General features: G+C 38.1%; 1 protein-coding gene across 27 annotated transcripts in view; it reads left to right on the plus strand.

Annotated features, from left to right (window-relative positions):
* Window positions 1-23,721, plus strand: part of NRXN3 (neurexin 3) — a 1,680,301-nt gene that overhangs the window by 789,176 nt on the left and 867,404 nt on the right. For 14 of the 27 annotated variants that reach the window (XM_064375082.1, XM_064375097.1, XM_064375085.1 and 11 more), the window contains 4 exons: window positions 3,808-3,927; window positions 12,610-12,991; window positions 13,756-13,946; window positions 15,052-15,225. In XM_064375082.1, coding sequence (XP_064231152.1) covers window positions 3,808-3,927; window positions 12,610-12,991; window positions 13,756-13,946; window positions 15,052-15,225 — 867 coding nt within the window. Of the gene's footprint in view, window positions 1-3,807; window positions 3,928-12,609; window positions 12,992-13,755; window positions 13,947-15,051; window positions 15,226-19,726; window positions 19,754-23,721 lie in introns of all 27 variants that reach the window. The other 13 variants (XM_064375089.1, XM_064375093.1, XM_012476808.3 and 10 more) reach the window with 1 other exon arrangement.

A 23,721-nucleotide genomic window follows, 5' to 3' on the forward strand; every position in this document is an offset into this window, starting at 1 on the left:
TATAGATTTTTAACATACGCTCCGATTTCCTGTCTGCCAAAAGGGGAAAAATCTGGTAATATCTGAGTATCATCTTCCTCCAAGCAATCAGCAATGTGTTATCTCCTAATGTTTCAGTTTGATGTCATTATTGGTTCTGGCTTCTTAAAGAAATAAGGCTTCCATAGGATTACTTTAGAATAGGTCAAGAAAAACAATGTAGTCAGTGTATTTCATCCATGATATCTTGTTCTGTGTCCCTCATTCAGCAGAGAATTAGGCCATCTTCTGTGAAACAAAGCCTTACCTCAAAGAGATGGTGCTAAAAGAGTTTTCAGTGAGGATAGCTTGTATGAGCATTTGGGTGGTGTTACCCAAGGGATTCATTAAAGGCTCTCTGCTCTACAATAATAAACAATTCAATACTCTATTTTTACGAAGTTCTGCATCCCAAAAATCTTTTGCTTCTTTATTCCAGGCCTGGGTATCATTACCTGGGAAATTCAACTAAGGAGTGTTAGGTAATTTATTAGTACTCTCTACTTAGATCCATCAGTGACAGTTTAAGCAGCCTCAAGAGAATCAAAGAATTTTTTCTGGGATCAATATTTATTACTTAAACTAGGAAAGAGGGAAAAAGACATGTAATACATACATCTAATATGTACCCAGTTGCAGATCATAATTTTCCTAGTTATGAACCATGCAGGAAAGCTGACGGTTTTGGGATTTCTTTTTTAAGTTCCCACTATTTTCATTTCAAATTTTGGTGTTTTCTTCTGTTTGTCTGAACCATCCTTTACTTACGTGAAGAACTCTTTACATTCATTGTTTCACTGATGCTACTTCACTGGGTTTTTTGCTTAAATGGCCAGAAAATGTCCTCCCTAGACTAGATCATCCTGGTTTGAAAACAGAACAGTTTGTATGTTTCCACCTTCAGCTTGTGTCTGCCTCTTGCATTACTTACCAATTCACTTTTATGCCTGGGCTACTAATGAGGTTTGCTCCTCCTCTTTCTTTGCCTAGATTTCCTGCTGAGTTTAAACATCACTTTTCCTCTAGTAGAATGAGTTGACCTTTTGACTTGATTAAGGATAAATGCCATTGACTCTTCGCTTCTAGAGGCAAAGAGTTTTACAAAATCCCACTGGGATTTATTTATTTATTGTTTGAAAATGAATATCAAATACTATTCCATGTTTTTAGTGAGATAGGTGTTAATTTTTTTTTCTACTCTAAGAATAGTAAGAATTGTTAGTGTAGGAGGTACCAAATGTAACTAAATAGTAGGACATGAGAAGTTTCAGGTTTTTTAAAATACATTTTTATTCATGGACCATCACATTCCAAAGTTTCACAGTCAAATGGACAGTTAAGTATTTCTGTTTGAATCTGACCGAATGTGAATATCTCAAGGATATCATAAGATGTGATGTACCTCCAAACATTAGCATCACTGGACTGAGAGAAACCTCGTTTTACATCTCTATAAGTGCTGTCACACGAATGAAGCAGTGTTCCCAAACTACTCTGTTTGTGTTAGTCATTTTCCCCTTATCTCGTCCCCAATCATAAAAATTAAGCGATGTACAGAAATTGCCTACAGAACAGATGCCACCTTACAGAAGACGTTTTAAATAGCCCGTACTTACAGCAGTTCTGCCTTCATAGCTAATGTGCTCCAAGTCTTTCTTTACTTTTTTCTTTCTTTCTTATTGGAGCATTTGCATGTAGAATAAAGAGGATAAAAACATAAAAAAACAAAGACAGATTTGTTTTTTCTGAGAACATCTGCTCGTGCTGTAAAGTATCCACATGACGTGGTCCAGCTTCTTTCAGTGCCTTCACTGTTTGTTGTTGTGAAGGCAACTGCTGGGTCAATCTTAGGCCTGAACTTAATAAGATAATGAATAGTGGCATCTAATGAGTTGAAAGTGTAGGGAAATTCTGTTATAATACATACATTTTATGTAAGATTGAGACAAACATATAAAGTAAGAGAAGCTGAGATTGAAAATAAGATGGTTAATGGTAGAATTATTTTATTCCTAAGGCTCATTGTTCTCATGGCATCACTACCTAATTTTCAGTGCATTTGGGCCTTTAGATTTCCTTACTAAATGTTCAAGATTCTTGTCAATTTGGGTTACACTTGGGCATTGGGTACATTCTTAAAATTATTAAATATAAGTTATTTGCTGTGCACATCGTAAATAAAAGAAACATTTTCACTTTGAAAGTCTGTTTATTGTTCAAGAGGAGAATTCCTCTAACTTGAATTACTACCATAACTCATACAACCAGGAGGGAATAGAAATACTAATTACTCAAAATTAAAAGGTGTAGTTTGAAATTACCTGGATACTTACATTCCCCCATATAAAATATCTTCAGTCTTGGATGTAGAGGAGGGAGGAGAGTGGCTAGTGACAGTTACATGATAAAGTTTCAATATTATTTAGATAAAAATATATTGACCCTAATTGATGGATACCATAGAAACAGACCTATGTAGACATTGATTATTCAAGCACTCATTAAAGCTCCTATGCACTTGGCCCTGTGCTCAGCATATGTTGGAGCCAAGTATATGGTTTTCCAAAGTATTTCACATGCATAATATCCATAGGGATATATTAGTCACTTGTATGTTGTATCATTTTTTTCCCTAGTCTTTCTCAGGGATGAAGCTTTTCACATGTAGATTGACTAATCCAAAATATTTAATCAGCCTCTTTCTTCATGAGCTCAGCAATCCTCCTAGAAAGAGCAAACTGCCCATCTTCTTCTATGCAGTCTTCTTTGTCTTTTAAATATGCATTCAGATCAATAATGATATACATCCTAAGATAAGGTGACATTTTCTCCCATTATTTACTGGATTGTTTTAATGCCTCCGTGTATCTCTATCTTGCCATCGTTTGCCCCTAAGTACAATTCCTGTTACCCCTAATTCTTTATAGAGTTCACTTGACCTTTAGCTTGAGAATCTGGAGGATGGATCTCTTGAGACAACTTGGTTTAATCCTCTAGTTAGTGGCACTTTCTATTAGTCATGTTTTTGTCCTAAAAACTTTTAAGTTTGGAACTTTCCATCATTTCCATTTTTAGGTCTTTGGATCCTTTTGGAGGATGATGAACAGTGGGAAATTGATGAACGATGGAAAAATGATGAACCATGGGCAAAGTCTGGGAGCCCTCACATTCCCTTCAGGAACATTATTTATGATGGGGTTTAAAACGTGACATTATTATTGTTGTAATGCTTACTACTGTGATTTCTATGATTGTGACTTCTCGTAGGACCCTGTGTTAATGGAAATGTCAAGTTAAGGCAGTATGTGTTGTACAGTTCTTTTCTCATCCTATTGGTGGATACTCTCTAAAAGCCAGACTGGTGTATAATGCCTAAATGGCCAAATTATTCTAAAGGAAAAAAAAAAATCATAGTAAATTTCCTATGTCTTCAAGAAAGTCATCTGAATTCGAAGACTTTGAGAGATGAATGACCGCTAACTACAGCTTCCTGTAAATGATTGATTGCTTACTGCCATTGGCATTTGAAATCCCTATATGTAAGATAAAGGAAGGCACTTCTTTCTTTCATTACTGTATCATTATCCTTTACGTTTGAATTGAGACTTTTGCATTTGGGGACCCCTATAGAGAGTCCTTTTGGCTCAGTAAAATTAGACTAGACTTTGGGTAGAAGATAATTCCTTGAATGCTGCTGGGTCATGTGCACCAGTGTGGTTTTGACAGCCCTGATGGATGAGCACTACTTTGAGAATTGATTCTAACTTTGGCACTTACTACCACCCTTAGGCAAAGGACCCGAGACCCTGTATGCAGGGCAGAAGCTCAATGACAATGAGTGGCACACCGTTCGGGTGGTGCGGCGAGGAAAAAGCCTTAAGTTAACCGTGGATGACGATGTGGCTGAGGGTGAGTATAACTCTAGTGAAATTCACCTCTCTTTTCTCTCATAGTCCTCTGTCATTCAATGAGCAAACAGTGTTTTGCAGAACTGTTTATTTTGCATAGTATAAGTCACAAATCATGTCTTCTGTTGACAAACTCAAGCAAGGCTAAGGTCTTCCTCTGTATTTTACAATCCCTTTTCATCAGTGTGTATTATGGAAATTACCTACTAACTATAACTACAAATTTATGGGTCTCTCTCCTTAGGCATAGAGTATGTGTCTGGAGAAGAGATGTAGGGCTCTACAGATCCTTTTATTATTCAATCATTCAAAAATCAGTTGTCAATCATCCTCCCATATGCCAGTTCCTTCCATCAGTGAGTGAATCACTCTCTAGTAAAAGAGATGGACAAACCAGAAATTCAGAACATTACAGGTAAAAGTAAGTACTAAAACAGTGCATGATACTTAGAAGGTGCTGAATAAGGTTTGGTTTAATTAATTACTTATTTAATCATTATTAATTGAGTATCTATTCTGTACCACCCACTATTTTAGAAGGCACTGAGACTACAAAAGGTGAACAAACAAGAAAATTTTTGGCCTGGTGGAATTTACATTTAGAAGGGTGAAGAATAAATTAATGAATCTATTCATTTGGAAAGAAACATTCAGAGCTCCACGCAATCAATAAGTATTTCCTAAGAGTCTATTCTATGTCAGCAGCATGCTAGAATTGCAGAATATAAAACAGAAACGGATGAGATTGCCTGTTTCCTCAAATAATGAACCAATCAAGCAGATTAGATAGGACTCTGGTATTTGGAAATAGGATAAAAATATAGAATGAGATTCTAATTTTGGTGGGTGAGATTACACTTTGTTAATCAGAAGAGAGAATTACCCATTTGGGCCGGAGAAATCAGGAGTGGTTTGTAAAGGTACATCTTCAGCCTGAATTTGATGGTGGATGTAATTGACAAAGGCTGAGGTACAAGAGAGAGGGTGTCATCAAGTGCCATTTTATATGCTATCGCTTATAAGTCTGCCCTTTCTGATGTTCTAGAGCAGGACCCATCTATGAAGCAGAATTCTTCTCCATATGGGAAAAGAAGACTTGAGGCAGTGTGGGGTATTACATGTAACACTGTTGGCATCAGATCTGGGCCCTGATGTTAACTTGCAGGATATTAGGAAAGTTAACATTCCTGGGGCTTGTCAAATGCAGTCAGTAGTCTAAGCCATCTCTGTCATTTCTTCTGTGAATAAGACAGTCAGGAGCCCTGGGGTCTAATATAATCATTGCCACTAAAATGCTTTATGCCTTTGGGATAGATCTACTAAACCTCTTTTTCTTAATTTCTTCATTTTAAAAATTGAAATTCTATTCTTTCTATGGCCTTTTTCCAGCATGAATGTTGTGGAATTTGGGGTCTTATAATTTAATTTTATATTTGTGAGCCTGAATTTCTATGCTTCTGGAATCAGGAAATACCGTAATATATGTACGTGCATGAGCAGTTGTGTGTGTGTGCATGTGTGCGTGTGTGTGTGTAGGGAAGGACAGCCTGTGGATTAAAGAAGAGCATCTAGGCACATGTTTAGTGCCCAGTAGGCATTAGAAACTGTTAGCTGTGTTAAGCATATCAGCTCCTTTAATCTTCTGTCATTCACTGTACCCTTTAAAAGTAAGTGTTCTTAATGTCATTTTACAGAAAGAAAGCGTGAAACTTTGAGGTAGTTGTATAATTAAGCTACAGACCCATGCCAGTGTAATTCCACAAGATCATTCTGCTTGGTGTACTTCAAAATCCATCACAAGAAAATAATTTATCTTACAGTATGGAAAAAATCTAATGGAATGGATTGGAGTGAGATAGGGAACGCATTAGCTTATTAACGTCTCCCAAGAAATTTACAGGAGGTAGACGACAACACTCGACCTCTCCCTCACAAAAACAAAGACAAGCAGAACCACCACAACACTTATCCAAAACACTTGGATCACACACAGACATAACTTAGAAATGGGAAGTGAAGTTACTGGTCTACATGCCTGAAGCGTAAATTCGCGTTCTTAAATGAACATTTTAAAAGAGATGTACAAATGCTTACGCTCTGTAGAGCCCACAGCCAATATGAATTCATTATTCAAGAACTGTATGCACTGTTGGTGCATCCAGAGCCTGCAAAGGCCCTGGTGATAAGTCACACATCTCTTGCTCACTCCTCCGGGCTTGTCTCTGAAGGGTGGTGGGATCCACCGCATCTTCTGAAAAGCAGCCACTAGATGGCGACATCGCCCTGACTCTCCTCACAGTGAGTTCCTTTCATTTTCCCTGGAAAATAAATGCTCCAAAAGTATAGTCATAAAGAACTACAGAGCTGAGGGTACTATAATGTGTATTCCCTCTCTCAGTCATTATTCCTCTATGAAAACTTTGGAATAAAGGTATTTGTAAATTACACTTTCTTTTACCACTGATAAATTAAAAAGCAAGGTTAAGTCCCGAAATGCCATTACCCAGTAATTTGATTTTTTGAAATTAATGAAGCTCTTTCATTTTCAGACGTGCCCCCCCCACCCCCGAACTTCACTGCTGATGGACGAAAGCAGCCAGAAGGATAAAGAAATTTGGGAGAGGATAAGAGCTGTTTTGCTTATGAGCTACAGTCTTGGATTGCTTTTTACAGTGATAAGGGGTTGGGAAATTTTAATTTTAGTTCATCGAAGTCGTAAGATCAGGCAATGAAACTAACATACCCACAGTCCTCAAGTTATTAAGTAGTGTCTCATTGACTTATTTAGTAATCCCTTTAATGTTCTTTAAAGTCCCCCAGTGTGTCCAATTTTCAGCTAGTTTATAGAAATGATGCAGAGAATAGGTCTGACTCACAAGAAATCAAAAGCAACGTTAGAAATATTCCACAACCTGGTGTTTATCATTTATTGTAATGTGACTGTATTATTTATTTGGAAAGCATTAAGTTCCGTTGACAATCAATAAGAATTGATTGAGCTATGTTTCTATTATAAATATAATTACTATACCAAGTATAACTTGAGTTATACTCTTCAGAATTGGGGCCTAATGCTACATGAACTGCCTCCTCTACTTAGAACTTCTTGCTAGTACCTAAATTCATCCTTGCTAGTATAAAAATGTGACTATCCTGGTTCATGCTGACTTTTCTTGTCCTTACCTACATTGTGTATATAGCACCAAGCTGTAAAAAGTCATTTTGCAAAATTAAAATTTATTTCTCATAGTAATTTAAAAATTTTGATAAAATAGGATTGAGGAATGTTAGGTCAAACAAAATGAAATGGAGTTCTTTATCACAAGGCTTATTAGGAGACTTTAATAAGCTAATGTACATTGTAAATCATTGATAAGTATTTGCTATTTTTTTTTGTTCTAGAAACTTTTTAATAAAGCATTTTATACCACACACTTACACACTTTTTAAAAATGCTGATATTATGGAGAAATGGATGTGGGACCAGTAGAGCTAGGGAATTATGGGTAAAATATGAAGATTCTTTACTGATACTCTATAAGTCTTCATTTTCTTAACTTCTCTCCCCAAGTCTAAGAGCCATGAAAGGTCCATTTGCTTCCTTTCAGCTTTTCCCATTATTATTCTTTTTGCTGAGCTCTTAGTTTTGGCCAGGAACCTTATATGTAGAAATGATGAGGACCCAAGCCTTGACCCCAAAGCAAATGTCTCAAATACAAGGCCCTCCCCGCAAAGTTAGGAATGCTGGCTGTGCTCAGACCCCTCTGGTAGCCACTGTGGGACATATAGAAGACACAAGAGGTGACCTCTACTTAAAACAGAGCTCACATTCTCGCGGATCACAAGGTCAGGAGATCGAGACCATCCTGGCTAACATGGTGAAACCCCGTCTCTACTAAAAAAAAAATACAAAAATTAGCCGGGTGTGGTGGCACATGCCTGTAGTCTCAGCTACTTGGGAGGCTGAGGCAAGAGAATCGCTTGAACCTGGGAGGAGGAGGTTGCAGTGAGCTGAGATCACACCACCGCACTCCAGCCTTGGTGACAGAGCAAGACTCTGTCTCAAGAAAAAAAAAAAAAAGCACACATTCTCACACACAAAAAGGAGAAAAACAATAAGTGAAATGACCAGAACATGATTCAGTCATTTCAGAGGAAAGGAGGGAAATGAATGCATCATAATTAGTAATGGTGCACAGTTGAAGCCATGGGAACTCTATTTAAGTACTTTACATGTGTTGATAACATTTAACCCTGCTAACATCATACTTGTTTTACAGATGGGAATCTGAGGCATAGAAAAATCCAATAACTCCTTCAAGGTAACCCAGTGAAGAAGTCTTGGAGGCATAATGCAAAGTCAGGGGTTACAGCCCTGAACTCTCCCTGCTCATCCATTAGATGCTATTGCTGCATAGGAATAGGAAGTTACAGCTTGAACCTGGCTAGAATTTTCCATGAGTACATGTCCTTCATCGCTCTGAGAGCTGGTGTGTAGACTGCTTGTTGGCCATCAGTGAAATATAGAAGTGAATGTGTGACGAGGAGGCAAGGCAACAGAGCTGCTTTAGGGAAAGTGCTGAATATATTACCCATGAATTAGATGGAATGACATTCTGATACTGGGCCATAGGGAAGAAGTGCAAACTCCTTTCAACAGCTTCTGCATAGAAATTTCACCAGTTAAATTCTACCTACTGCTTTTCTTGGGCAATGATGTGAGGAGTAAGTCAAACCTTTTCTCCAAAGACAGTTTATTGTACTAGCAAAGATATGGGCTTTGGAATTAGCACACCTGAGTTCAATGTAGGGGTCTACCATTTACCACCTGTATGAATCTTGATCAAACTGCTTAACCTCTGCAAGTGAAATGTCCTAACCTCTAAAGCAAGAGAAAGATACTGAGCCACAATTTTCTTGTGATAACGACATTTCATAGTGATTATGCAGTATTTAGGACAGTGCCTGCCTTATATGGGATTTTTAGTAGTCTTGGTTTTGCCTTGTTATCTTTCTCCCCAGTTACTTCTATTTCCACAGAAGTTTGAAACTTCTGTGAGGTATGAATATACTTGCCTCTTACATGGAAAAGAGGTTCAGTTTGCAGACAGCGTTCAGAGGAGATAAGTGAAATGTTTCCATCACTACTATTGAACAAATGACACACAGATTAAAAAAAAAATTATTTGGTTAGTTTGGCACAGGTTTCAAACTTTCACCAATCTTTCATGCTTTTCCCAGGTGCAATAATATACTTTTTTTTAAGTCTCCATCCAGAAAGGAGTAAGTTCTTTTAGCTTACAGGGAAGCCAATTCCTTTTCTTTTTTGCTTGTTGAGATGGAGTCTTGCTCTGTTGTCCAGGCCGGAGTGCAGTGGTGTGATCTCGGCTCACTACAACCTCCGTCTCCAGGGTTCAAGCAATTCTTCTGCCTCAGCCTCCTGAGTAGCTGGGACTACAGGCATGTGCCACCATGCCCGGCTAATTTTTTGTATTTTTAGCAGAGATGGAGTTTCACCATGTTAGTTAGTATGGTCTCGATCTCCTGACCTCGTGATCCCCCTGCCTCAGCCCTCCAAGCGAATTCCTTTTCTGATTGGATCCCACATGCCCTTCTTCCCTTCCCGTCACCAACTTTTAGTTGAGGCTTCTATGTGAGTCACTTTGAATTCTCAGTTTGTGTTCCTGGGCTAAGCTCTTAAATTCTATCATTAACTTCACTTCTTGTATCTATCCACGTCCATGCTCAGTCTCTCTGCTATCTCAATCAATACTTTTTTTTTTTTTTTTGCTGTAAAAAATTGAGTTTCTAATGAGCAGAATTTCCTAACCCCTCAATCCTGGAGGTCACTTCATCCAGAACTTCTCTGAAAGCTCCCACTTGACTTTAAAATTGTCTCTCCAGATTCCTTTTGGAACCCCAATCTTCACCAGAGATTCCCCATTCTCACTTCTTAGCTCTCATCTTAGATTGTTTTCTTTGTAAAATAAGAATTAGCATGACTAGCAGCAGCATCATAGTTCAGTTTCTCTGTTTCCATGGAAATTGACTGACTCCACCTCCCCATCATTTTCCAGCCCAGCTCCCCTTCCTGGTCGGAGTAGCTGTATCAAATTTGACATTGGATGTTTCTTTCGGTCACTTCATTATTTTAGAGCATGCAAATTTGGGGGACTGAATTTTTATGTTGCTTTTTATTTTCACAACCAGTATGATTTTTAGCACGAAGTAATTTTATTTCCTAGTTATTTAATTGTTAGCAGATTTATGTTGCATTTTGATTTTTATATTTAAGTTAACCAACATATTTTTTCTTATATTAAAAGAGTGATTTGTCACTAGTTGTTAAAACATCACATAGAAGCTCATAACACGTAAGTCTGATTTTTGTGCTTATAGGGAATATGAGAAATTTTTATTGTTTTAGAGACAGCGTCTCACCCTGTTACCTAGGCTGGAGTACAGCCTCAGACTCCTGGGCTTCCGTGATCCGCCTACCTTAGCCTCCTGAGTAGCTAGGTATCTAGCACTATAGGTATACATCTTCATGTTTGGCTAATATTTTAAAAATTTTTGTAGAGACTGGGTCTTGCTATGTTACCCAGGCTGGTCTTGAATACATAGCCTCAAACAATCTTTCTGTCTTGACCCAAAAATGCTGGGATTACAGGCATGAGCCACTGTCCCCAGTCCATTCTTTAAATTAGGTCTGAGTTTGTTCCCAAAGAGATAAAATCAATATTGAGCACTTAAGGGTGTGATCTGGTTTAGTCTCCCAGATATTGAAGTTTAAGAGACCTAAGAAAATGCAATCCTCCCTTTTTTTGTCACTGGAATTCTGAGCCAATAGAGAAAAAATTGCAATGCAGATGGAAGGCAAATATCTTTTTTATTAGCAATAACACATATTTAATATTGCTTTTACCTACTGAACTTCAGAATTAGAATTGCCCACTTGAATAGTAGTTCAGAACTGGGGCAGGCATCCTTTGTGGAAGTAAGGCTTGCTCCTGTAACACCCATTCTGTGAATACATGCAGTAGATGGGCGTTTCTGAAGGTGGCTTGCTCCAGCAAAGAGGAACGGGAGGTGTCAGGGGCTGAGCTAAGCACACACAGCTTCTCTTTGTAGATTATCTTAACATTTCTGATTATGTCACTTCTTCAGGAAAGTTGCTAAAGAGGAAATAAAGAGATGCTCTCAGCGTCTTGCTAGTTTCTTCAATGTAGAAGGTAACAGTGAGAAAGGAAAGGAAGAAATCCCCCTCCCTTCCTTCTAACGCTTGGCAGTAGAACATGGTTTGTTCTGTTTAACGTGATTTTTTTATATCAGTGTTGAGGAAGCCAGTTTCTACTCTGGCTACATTAATGATGTTTTTCTTTATTTTGCTGTTAAAATTTCCAGTCTTTTATTTATTTCAAGCCCTCCTTATCCCCTCTGCCCTGGTCACTCACCACTTCTAGGGAAAATCGGTAATGAAATTTGTAATTAGTTTGTTTGTATCAGCTAAAGATATTTCCGTTGTAAATGACAGAAACCCAACTCAACTGCTTAAAGCATGAAAAGGAGTCTATTGCCACACAGTTTGAAAAAGCCTAGAGGTGTCTGGCTGGATACAGAGCCTCAAAAGACAGAACAAATATTATTTGTGCTGAGTCTCTTCATGTTGTAATTGTCTCCGGGTTGCTAGTCCTCTGATCCCTCTGATTATCTTACAGCCTCCAGGAACTCCAAGCTTTTTTCTTACCCCTCCAGAAGGCCTTGTTTGCAATGAATGCCTCTTTCCTAAGTGTACCAGCAAGAGCCCTGGAGCTGAGTGTGGCTGGGCTGGCTTGGGCTGTTGCCAGTTCTAAAGGTGGTCCCTAAATCAGCCATAAGAGAATCACTTTGGAACTTGCTAGAAATGCAGATTCTCAGGCCTCATCCCAGACTTTTGAATTCTAAACTCTGAGGGCCTAACCCCTCCAGGTGGTTCTGATACACCCTGACATTTAATAATCACCCTTTTTGTCTGTAGTCCAAAGTCTGTGACAGTTAGGGGGATAAAATACATTGAGTGGTCTAGACTGAGCAGCTTGATTAGAGTCAACTTTATCCAGTCCAGGTGGTTGAAAGGTCAAGAGAGGAGAGTACCTTCCTAAAAAAAAATTACGTGTTATTATAAAATAAAGTAACAGTCACTGGGCAGGTAAAGTCAACTGATCCTCTGTAATAGAACCCTTCCCACAATACTAGGTGGTGAGTTATTGTGAGAAGAAATATTTGGTAGTGAATGCCCAGGACTTGTTTGTTGTGTCTTTACAAGGGTCAGAGCAACAAAGACGTTTCTTCTTATATTGTGTATTACTGTCCAGTTATTCTCCTCAATGGAGAATACCAATGGTTTCATCTTTTAGCCTGAGTTACTCATGACCTCACATTTCCCCTTATATGATGAGCCATGCTGAGCAGCTGCGCGAGAGCATGGGATTCAGGACATATAATTTGGGCAAGGCTAGTCCTCAGTGCCCTGACTGAGATCAAGTAAGGTGTCTACCATATTAAATATTTGGTTTTCTGGAACTCACCCTAGAAAACTGAATATTCTGTGTGGAAACAAGTTACACCCCAAAAATATACTTAGGGGTGCTGTGATAAATAAGGGTAACTTTTCCTGTTTGTACCTCATTTGCAATGTTCACAGGTACAATGGTGGGAGACCATACCCGTTTGGAGTTCCACAACATTGAAACGGGAATCATGACTGAAAAACGTTACATCTCCGTCGTCCCCTCCAGCTTCATTGGCCATCTGCAGAGCCTCATGTTTAATGGCCTTCTCTACATTGACTTGTGCAAAAATGGTGATATTGATTATTGTGAGCTGAAGGCTCGTTTTGGACTGAGGAACATCATCGCTGACCCTGTCACTTTCAAGACCAAGAGCAGCTACCTGAGCCTTGCCACCCTCCAGGCGTATACCTCCATGCACCTCTTCTTCCAATTCAAGACCACCTCACCAGATGGCTTCATTCTCTTCAATAGTGGTGATGGCAATGACTTCATCGCCGTTGAGCTTGTCAAGGGGTAAGTAGAAGGGATCACGACTTACGTTGGATGTCTTCAATCTGCTGAAGCCCTACATAGAATATGGACATAAAAATAAATGGTCTATTCTACTCCCTACCCTCTGTTCCTGACACATTCCAGTGTCCTCCTTGATTAAATAGATCCATAAAATTATTAAGTCTGAAAAGGAGAGAGGCTCATGATTTAATTTAAAGGTCTTCCATTAACTCAACAATATCAGACTTTCTACTATGAAATGTAGCCCTTTAAAACTATAGAAGAAAAGCTTATTTTTGCAAAAGAAGGTGGTTTGTGTTGCATTTAATTCTTGAGTATTACTAACTACAACCACCCAATTTATACCAAAAAATGAAACATAGATATTTTTAATCCTACCGTTAGCCCATATATGCAAGTTTTTAGGAGCTACCCTTTCTTCAAGACATTTTACTATCATATATTGGAAAATAGTCAAAACGGAAAACCAAAACCCAAACAGATTCATGGCTGACTATGAATTTAAAAGTCACCCCTAGAGTTTTATAGTGTACAAATTGCTAGGTAGTGTTATGGACTCGAGTATGGAATTAAAGTGAAGCCTGATGGAATAAAATCTGACTATTCTTGTAACCTTATATCCAGATTTAAATTATTTCTGCATTATGCCAGTCTAGCATGAGGGATTTGAAGCCCCCTATGTCAATTACACACACATAGCCATTAAACCACTTCAGGGAATTTCCAACTATTGGGTGTGGTTTTTTTTTTCTTTTTTCTCCTAGGTACATACACTATGTTTTTGACCTCGGAAATGGTCCCAACGTGATCAAAGGCAACAGCGACCGCCCCCTGAATGACAACCAGTGGCACAATGTTGTCATCACTCGGGACAATAGTAACACTCACAGCCTTAAAGTGGACACCAGAGTGGTCACTCAGGTTATCAATGGTGCCAAAAACCTGGATTTGAAAGGTAAACCTTGCAAAGAAGTTTATTTTTTAATAGAGCTTTTCTTACAATAGATAGACTGTTTCGAGAGGCAAACCACAGGTTCAGAGTGCCATGTATTTTTGATACATCATACATATCCTGTTTTAACAATGTTGAGTTATCCTGTAATGTAATTTGTTCCGTTTTTACTTAGACAACCCATCAAAGAGTGGTTCATTTTCTCTGATAACTTCGGGAATGTCATGATGTGGGGGCTGAGTGATGACATGATAAATGTCAAAATGTGGGAGGGGCCGTGATGCAGAGGAAGGAATGTAGGCTTTGGAATTTCAACTGAATCACTTAATGTCTGGTGTCATTGGTAAAATGTCTTAGCCTTGTTCAGCTTACATTTACTTTTCTTTGCAAATTGAGGGTAATAATTGTTAGTTTCTGTATGGGTTGTTAGAAGCTTTGATGGAATGTCTATAAAACCCTCAGCACATTATTGGTAACAAGCACATAAAAAGCACTCAATAAATGCTTGCTTTGTTGACAATATTGTTAATCTTTTTTTGTTTGTTTGTTTGTTTTGTTTGTTTGTTTGTTTGAGACGGAGTTTCGCTCTTGTTACCCAGGCTGGAGTGCAATGGCGCGATCTCGGCTCACCGCAACCTCCGCCTCCTGGGTTCAGGCAATTCTCCTGCCTCTGCCTCCTGAGTAGCTGGGATTACAGGCACGCGCCACCATGCCCAGCTAATTTTTTTTTGTATTTTTAGTAGAGACGGGGTTTCACCATGTTGACCAAGATGGTCTCGATCTCTTGACCTCGTGATCCACCTTCCTCTGCCTCCCAGAGTGCTGGGATTACAGGCGTGAGCCACCGTGCCCAGCTCCTGTTAATCTTTACTCCATCTATAATGATTAAATTTTGATGATGATGTATATAAAATGAATGGCGCATAAGAAATATTGGTCTCATTGTTTTGCAGGGTAGAAACTCTGGTACTTACATATGTTGTCCCCCACCGCCAACCTCAGCTATTTTATCCCTTATCTGATGAATTATCTGAAGTGTATCAGCTCTAGTTGACGTGGTCACCACATCCTTTACTCGTTCTCTTTTGCTTCTTACTTTCCTTTCCAGGTGATCTCTACATGGCTGGTCTGGCCCAAGGCATGTACAGCAATCTCCCAAAGCTCGTGGCCTCTCGAGATGGCTTTCAGGGCTGTCTGGCATCAGTGGACTTGAATGGACGCCTGCCAGACCTCATCAATGACGCTCTTCATCGGAGTGGGCAGATCGAGCGTGGCTGTGAAGGTACAACCTATTTTTCCTCTTGTTAAACTACAGTCTTGTTGCAAGAACCAAGCCTCTTTGCTGCCTCTGCCAGTGCCTCCTTCCTCAGTTGACCAGTCCTGTCTCATTCTCATTTTCCACATGACATTGCATCACCATTGGTGTCCTCTTGTCACTGGTTTAGTATGTCAGGACGTGTGCCACAGGCTCCAGGAATGCATGTTGGCAGATGTTTTCTGAGCATCACATACTTGCCAATTAAAAAAAAAAACAACCAACTTCCCTGGCATTGACATCAGGCTTCTTCCAATGTGTACCTTGGCTTCCAGAATGGCAACAAAGAGTACTGGAGACTTTTATTTACACTTTAATACATGATGAGGGGAAAGCCAGAGATTTTATGTAGATGTCACTGTTAATAAAATGTTTCTTATTTTGGCTGATAGTGACTGCATTATTTGATGAAAATCAACCAGGTGATAGGAAAACGATGTCCAAATGCCATGATGATGGAAGGGAGCTAACATTTATGAAGTATTTACTAGATAGCAGGCATTGTTAGGCAGTTCTTTAGTGTGGTATAATGGAACATTGTGGATTTCTGAATCCAGAAAGACCTGGATTCAGCTCCAGGTAGTAGCTCTTGTTAGCTATGTGACATTTGGAAGGTGATATAACCTCTCTAAGCTATATCTTCCTTACCTGTATAACAGGGCAATAAAACTTACCTTGGATATAAGGAAATCAGAAATACACATAAAATGCCTGATATGTAGTAGGTACTCGATAAATGGTAGGATGATTGTTTACAAATATTATTTTATGTCAGACATCTAATAATACTGCATGCCTACCCATGCAGCACAACAAACCATGCTCAGCCTGTTCCTGTAGATGATCCACTGTCTCTTGAGATATTAAATTAAGTTTACAGGTCTTCCTGAATCTTAACAATTCTTTGCAATGTAAACAATCTAGTTTTAACCAGCAGATGGCAGCAGTGAACACATTCAGCCTTCCCTAGTAGCCTTGGGTTGGCTGAAAAGGTGACTCTTAACCTAACTTGAAAAGCAAATTCGCCTGACCAAAGATCTATGTAATTATTTTCTTTCTTTCTTTTTTTTTTTTTGTTGAGCCTTTTGGTTGAGCCTTATGGTTCTTTGTTTGTGCAATATATTGTGTTTTCTTGTATCAGTTGTTAATTTACCACATCAAATCTATTCATTCATCTTCTGTGTTCAACTTCATGTATCGCTTCTGCTCTTAAATGGCTTGCATCTGGGTTCAGTCGCCGTTGTAAAGCACACTATTATAAAAGCTTCCCATCAGCTTATCAGGCTGAGTTGGAGTTATGGAAATTGTTCCCCTTTGACTAAGAGTTAGTTTTATATTTTGCACTAGTAATAGGAATGTTCATTCCTATAACCCACTCCATTTTTCCTTTATCCAGAAATATTTCTTAAATTTTCTTGGCCACATATGGTATGTGTAGTATATAGTATGTATGTGTGTGTGTGTGTTTGTGTGTGTGTGTGTCTGTGTGTGTGTATGTGTGTGAATGTATGAAGGAACAGGAGGTTGGGAATCACTAAGCCCCTAAAGTAGCCACTTTGCTCCTAGAAATGAACAATTTCATTTAATCAGGGATTTTTGTCTCCTTGGCTTGCTTTCAGTTCTTTCATGTATTAAAAGGCAACCCTGGGATAGGTGTAGCATTTGGAATTAAATTGAATATATTAGGTTAGAAGATTGTGGAATGGTAGTAATTCCAGTTATCTTGGAATAATTAATCACATGAAGTTAAATCTCAATATAAGAACACATATTAAAAAGCATAAGATACTGGTCAAGTGTTACATAGTTTTTAATCATGCTATCAGTTCCTCATATTTAAAAGTTAACAGGAATCATCCATTTAACTCTATAGTAATGTTGCCCAATAGATACATGTTTTAACACATGTAATTATAAATTTCCTAGTAGCTACCTTTTAAAAAGGTATAAAGTAACAATATAAATTAACTACATAGATCTAAAATATTATCATTTCAGAATGTAATTAAGATAAAATTATCAATATTTTACACTTTTCTCATATTAAGACTCTAAACTTGAGTGTGTATTTTATACTTGCAGCACACCTCAACTCAGGCTACATGCATTTAAAGTACTTAGTACACACATCAATGGCTACTGTATTGGTAGCAAAGGTATATAGAAAAGAAAAATAAGGTGTAAAGACATAAAGCTATAATATTGGATTAAAAGGAGGTCTAAACTAACCTTTATAAAAGTGTACTAGAATGTATAATACAGAGGGCGAATGACTTCACTTAAGAGATTTTTAAGAGAAGTAGTGAGAGCATCAGCAAAAAGAAATTACATAACGCATTAGGGAAAATGTCCCTCTCCCTACCTACAGCTCTGTGTGCAGTTTGGCATTACTCATCACATGCATTACAGAGGGTCCTGACCTTCCTCTGAGTGTGGTTGATTGTTCAAAGCTGGATATTGTGGCTTGATGGCTCTACCATCTGAATCTATGGTGAGTCCCATGGGCCTAATAGCACTGCACTCTATTGCCATGGAGATAATTACAATGGTTACCCACTGAGCATTATGTCTACCCGCCCCCCGCCCCACTGGGTGGGATAAAGTAGAGGGTGAGTACTGAGGGAAGAAAAGTCCTTGTTGATTGTACACAAATGACTTGGATAATTAGCCTAAGTGGCCAGGAAAAATGGCCAAAAGTGGGTTCCGGCATAAATTACTGTCATTGGAAGTTTGTACCATTGTGAATAAGCCCTTGCAGGAGATCCCAGGAGCATTTTAGGGTTCTGTGTAAGACGGTGGGGAGGTAAAGGGAGAGCACAAAACCTTGGAGAGACTGCAAAAAGGCATGATTTTTATGCTGAATCTCTTGTGTTAGAGCATGAGAGCCTCAAGAAAGCCTTTGAACATTAGGTAGTATGAGGACTACAGAAAACAGAACACATTTCTTAATGTATCATTTCTTTTGTATAGAATAGTAAAAAAGTAGGGGATGAGGTTTTATAACTAAAAACTAAGGCCAGAATTCTTCAAGATATGTTTTATTCTAGCAAATCTAGGATATACTGATATACACGCACACATGCACAGATAGATAAATATTTATGTCTATCTACATTTAATATAAGTTTCTGTCAAAGTCATTGACAATGACACTTTAAGATTCTCAGGTAGTAAATTTATTACCTTCCCTTTTATATCAGACCCATGACAGCAGATAAAATAAAAGGCAGAAGAGTCTAAACTTATTTAATTTTATTTATTTACTTACTTTTTGAGATGGAGTTTTGCTCTTGTTGCCCAGGCTAGAGCGCAGTGGCATGATCTCGGCTCATGCAACCTCCATCTCCTAGCTTCAAGAGATTCTCCTGCCTCAGCCTCCTGAGTAGCTGAGATTACAGGTGCCCACCACCATACCCAGCTAATTTTTGTGTTTTTAGTAGAGACGGGGTTTCACCATGTTGGCCAGGCTGGTCTTGAACTCTTGACCTCAGGTGATCTCACCCGCCTCGGCCTCCCAAAGTGCTGGCAAAATTATTTAAAAGCATACTAATTTACTACTCTTTGGCTCTCAAGTATTACTAGCGAAAAAGAAAAAATCTTAAAACTAGTTTTTTATTTTATGTCTCTGATAGATGCAAAGTATATAATTTAGATAGTACAATTTCTGGCCAACATTTAGCTGTAACTTGCTACCTCTCAATTTAAGCTAGGGGTTGAAAAAAAACATACCTGATTTAATATTTGTCTGGTAAACATATCTTCCAATATTGAGGCCAGCTTTGCTGCAAAAGCCAACGCATGATCAGCTAGAAATGGGATTTCACAATTGCAGATGATCAACATCTGAGAGAAACACACGTGCTTTGTTTTGAAACTGACATGAGCAAATAAAAATGACATTAGTCTGGTACCCTTTTGCCCACAACTATTTGGGTTTGGATATATTTTTTAAATTAAACAAATTGAGCTTTTTAATGTTCCCAAATCATCATGATCCAAATGTCTAATTCTAGTGCCATATTCCTATGGCATTTGCAAGAGGGCTTAACTCCTAATGTTTAGAATTATTTCTGTGGGCTCCATCTGATTGCACACACGTGTCTTTCAGTCTGACCATGCACTCCCCTTATTTCTGGACCATATGCCTTGGGGTTGGCTGTGTGGATGTGAGAAGGCTCTTGTTGCCTGTTGCTTGTGCTATGTCCAGTCTGATGCGCCCCTGCCCTGCTCTGCTAACTTGGCTCTGAGGAGGCCAGCTCTGCCCCTGGTCTGCCTGTCCCCCTCTGCCCTGCCCCCCAATCCCATCTTTGCTGTCTCTGGTGAACCTGTAGAGCATTTCAATTGTCCGTCTGAGTGATGCTGGTTATGCAGATTGCATTTTCATTTCTGTATTGTTATCCCGGTTTATTCTACCTCTTACTAACCTCTGGTTATTGTTTTCGCTTTTTCTGTTCTTTTGCTAACAAAGTTGCGTTGACCAAAGCTGACCTGCAAGGTAGAGAAGGTTCTTGTTCCCATTACCACTTTGGACTGAAAGATGCCCTGTGTAACCCTTGGTATCTTTTCTTTAGAGATCTTCAAGCTGTCACACCTCTTGGACAGCAGCAATTGTGGGGAGGTGGCTGAACCCTGTGTTCTTCTGAAAGGGTGACAGATAACCTAGATCGATGCATGAAAAACAACTATCAAGAGGAGACCTCATGGGGCTAGAAACATGATTCCATTTTGGGGGGTATCAAAGAGATTTGAGAGCATCCAATACTGTGACTACCCACAAACACATTAATTTACTCTGGAAATGATTAATAGCTCTCCAAGTAGTTGCCATGGAGGGGTTGGCTCCTGTTAATTTATTCACCATCGATAGAAGGAAGAACTTGGAAGGAAAAAAAAAGGCCAATTGAGCCCTTAATTTATTTTCTGGGTCAGGGAGGTCATTTCCTAGAGCAGGACATTTAAGTGCTTGGGCTTTATAAAAGAGAGTGTCATTTTCTCTTAACTAGTTTTAAAGAAATATTTCTAGGCACTTGGGAGACATTAATGCCATTAAAATATTTCAGAAATTTATATTTTCTATTGGGGATTTTGATTGAGCACTTTAGTTTCCTGTTTTGTGATCTCAGGGAAAAAATACTCTTGGGGAAGAAGATGATCTGTCATTTTAATCCTGAATACCCTATAAAATACCTGCGTGCAAGATGTTGGTGAATATCTATTGCAGAAACTGATTCTTCTACTGTTCAAAGAGGCATCTTACAAAGTCAGTAATGGCCCACTGGTCCTATAGTGCCAGGCTACTATGACTCAGAATAATAAAGGAGGAACAAGCATTTTAGGTGTATTTTGGTTGATTGTCAGGCAGGAGACTGAGCCTCATGACCTCTGTAGAGTTTGCAATCAGCCCAAATTGTTAGAAGTGGTTAAGGCAAAGGTAACTTTCAAAAAAGTACTTTTCATCTAAAAAGATCATTGACTTCACTGTGACTTGTTATACGCCATGTAGCTAACCAGTACAAATGTCTGTCTCTCCAGAAGACATCCGCCAATAAAGCCAATAAAGACTCTCTCACTATTTTACCATAATTTTGTTTTTCATTATCACCTCTTAGTGGATTCACATATACTTTAAAATATATTAAAATTAAATAAAACAATATACACTAATTAAGACTTAAAGTCAGAGGAAGCTTTACGATAACTTTCTATTTCAAAGCATATAGGGCCCTGGTGACAATACTATTGTTTTAGGACATTATGTTTAATTGTCAAGAAAGATCCACTATGTATTACTCTGTAAAGGGAAGGGAAAGAGAAGAGGGCAGGATTTGATCTGCAATGCAAGACAAGCCAGGGAGGGTGAAGCTCCTTCCGACCAGATTTGGCAGATTAAGCCAGATGACTACATCTCCCCCCTGCCTTTCCTATTCCTCACGGTAAGAGCTATATAGATTTTGAAGCCCTAGAGCTTAGCATAGTCTCTCATTTAGAGAATCCACACAAAATAATCTGAAAGTTCTCATCCAAAGGAATAACGGCTTGTAGGCAGAAGTAAGTGGTTGATTTCCATGCTGAAAGTAAATGGTTTACCGAAAAGTAGGTAAAGATTTATGGACCAGTAGTTTGAAATATCTCGATTTTTCCTTTAGTGGAAGCGGTCTGGTCATCGGTATGGTGTTAACATTATTACTCCATTGGCACAGACTTTCTTCCATTCTTGTAATGACTTGACAGCCTCTTCATTTGTGGCAGGAGCTGCTATTCTTTTTTATTATTTTGGGTCATCTTATTCTTTCCATATTTTATAGAAAAAGTTTGAGTTTTTTTGTTTCCTAAAATTGGGATATGGACTATTACTCACAAGCTGGCTTTTTCAGCTATAACCTGTGAGTACAGATAGTACTAATTACCATGAAGTATGAAGGGCAGTGAAGACAGATGACAAGGAAATGAGGTAGTCTGAAGCATAGACAGAAATGTGTTCAGAAGGAAATAAAACGATGAGGTGGAAGAAGTGATGAAAGGAGTCTAGGTGAGTCAGCAGCTGAAGTCTTCTTGTTCTTGTGTGTAGTGTTTTGTTTCTTCTTTAAAATTTTTTAACTTCTCTAGTGAGTGTGTTGTTCATCTCATCTGCAGTATCCTAGTATCCCTGGTACCCAGTCCCTGATACACAGGCGTAAGTTCCTGTGTGTATTCTGAATAGAACTGCAGAACTATAAAAGAAATATTAAGATTGACCTGTTGGTTGTGAGGCAGATGACATAAACGATGAGAAATAAGAGAGTAAGTCTTTATTGTATTAGGTGATTAATTAGAATATTCCTATTCCACATTTAATTATAACTTCTCTTAGCAGGTTTTATTTCTGAAGTTTCATGGCTTTTTTTTTTTTTCCTACAAATGTAAGGTGCCCCTCTGCCCAGATGGTGAACAGGTAGTTAGGGGATTCAGGATTCGTTGGATCTGGGTGCTTAAGGGATGGCTATTTTGAGAAAGTCAATCAATGTATTGGGTTCAGTTGCCTTGGAAATCTCAAGATTCTTTAAAGGCATTTTAGAACAGAGTTAGAATTAGCCAAATACCTTTAGTAGGTAAAGGAAATTTTAATTCCCCAACTGTCTTTACTATACTGAATATTGTCCTCAGCCTCATTTTCTCCCAAGCTAAAGATTGTATCATATTCTCCATTTTATTTTATGTTATAAAATGTAGTAGGTTATGTAATATAAGTTCTTCAAAATGATTTTTTTAATAGAAAATAATAAGAGAGACAGAAATAACAGAGGGAAAGTGTCTTCTGACACTAGTGTTGTGAGCTTTAGGAAAAAATTATATTTCAAGGACCTACAAATAATCAAGGGCACTCTGTCACCTTTTTATTTTCTAGGACATGAAGAGAAATTGACTAAATCAGTGTATATTTGCTGCAAAGGTGGATTTGAGCGGTAGCAGGCATAAAATGATTGTATGGGACAATTCTTAGTGAGAAGAACAATTCTTAACATTCAAGAAAAATGTTAGGAAATTTGTGGCAGCCGTCACAGTTATCTGAGAAATAAAAGAATGAGATGAAATTCCATGTTTTTAAGCAAACTAAAAACAGAGATAGAAATTAGAAACCAAAGTACTAATACCATTGACATCGTATTTAGTATTTCCAGATACTTTTCTGTTGTCTTGTCACTTTCTATAGTACACAAAGAAAGTCACCATCTTTTATCAAAAGGATATGTCACTATTTTAGTGAGAGTTAATCACATATCAAGAGCAAAAGTAATTTGTACCATTCTTATACAGGAACTTCCTAAGGCCTTTGGATGTTTTAAGATATTAATAATTAATAATGATGATGATAAAGACTTCGTAAATATGTAATTATAAACATTTGTGCTATCTTAGAATGTCTGGAATTATATGTTGATTTGGAAGAGTGTTTTAGGAAAAATTATGATTATTAAGTCCCCAGGATTGTCTCTTATGCTAATAAACATATATATTTGATACAGATTTCTGTTCATAGAATTGTACAAAAGTATATCTTCCTGTTTATTTTTAATTGAATTGAAATGGTATTTGAAAATTTCCTTGTAAAAAACAAAAATGTTAACAAGTTTTTACATCAAGATGTCATCTTTTCCCAGTTGTAGATCAGAAATACCTTAAGTTACTCTTATTAGTCCAATGATGCTACACATTCACATTCCCCACTCTGGCTTACCCACATCCATAAGAGGTTAGGTGAGTGGGCTGCATAATTAGCAAGCTTGGGTTTGAAACCTCACCCTCTCACTTCCACTTGTGGAATTTGGGGAAAATTACCTAACTTTTCTGTGCCTCAGTTTACTTTTCTGAAATCTTTGCATTTTGATTTAATCAGCAATTTAAAAATTATTTAAATTTGAAATTATGGCTATCTCCTATGAGAAAAATAATTTGTTTCTCTGATTCTTTAATACTTTTAATTAT

Source organism: Aotus nancymaae, unplaced genomic scaffold (assembly GCF_030222135.1).
Source record: "Aotus nancymaae isolate 86718 unplaced genomic scaffold, 86718_ANA_hifiasm-v0.15.2.pri h1tg000011l, whole genome shotgun sequence".
Taxonomy (NCBI): Eukaryota; Metazoa; Chordata; class Mammalia; order Primates; family Aotidae; genus Aotus; species Aotus nancymaae.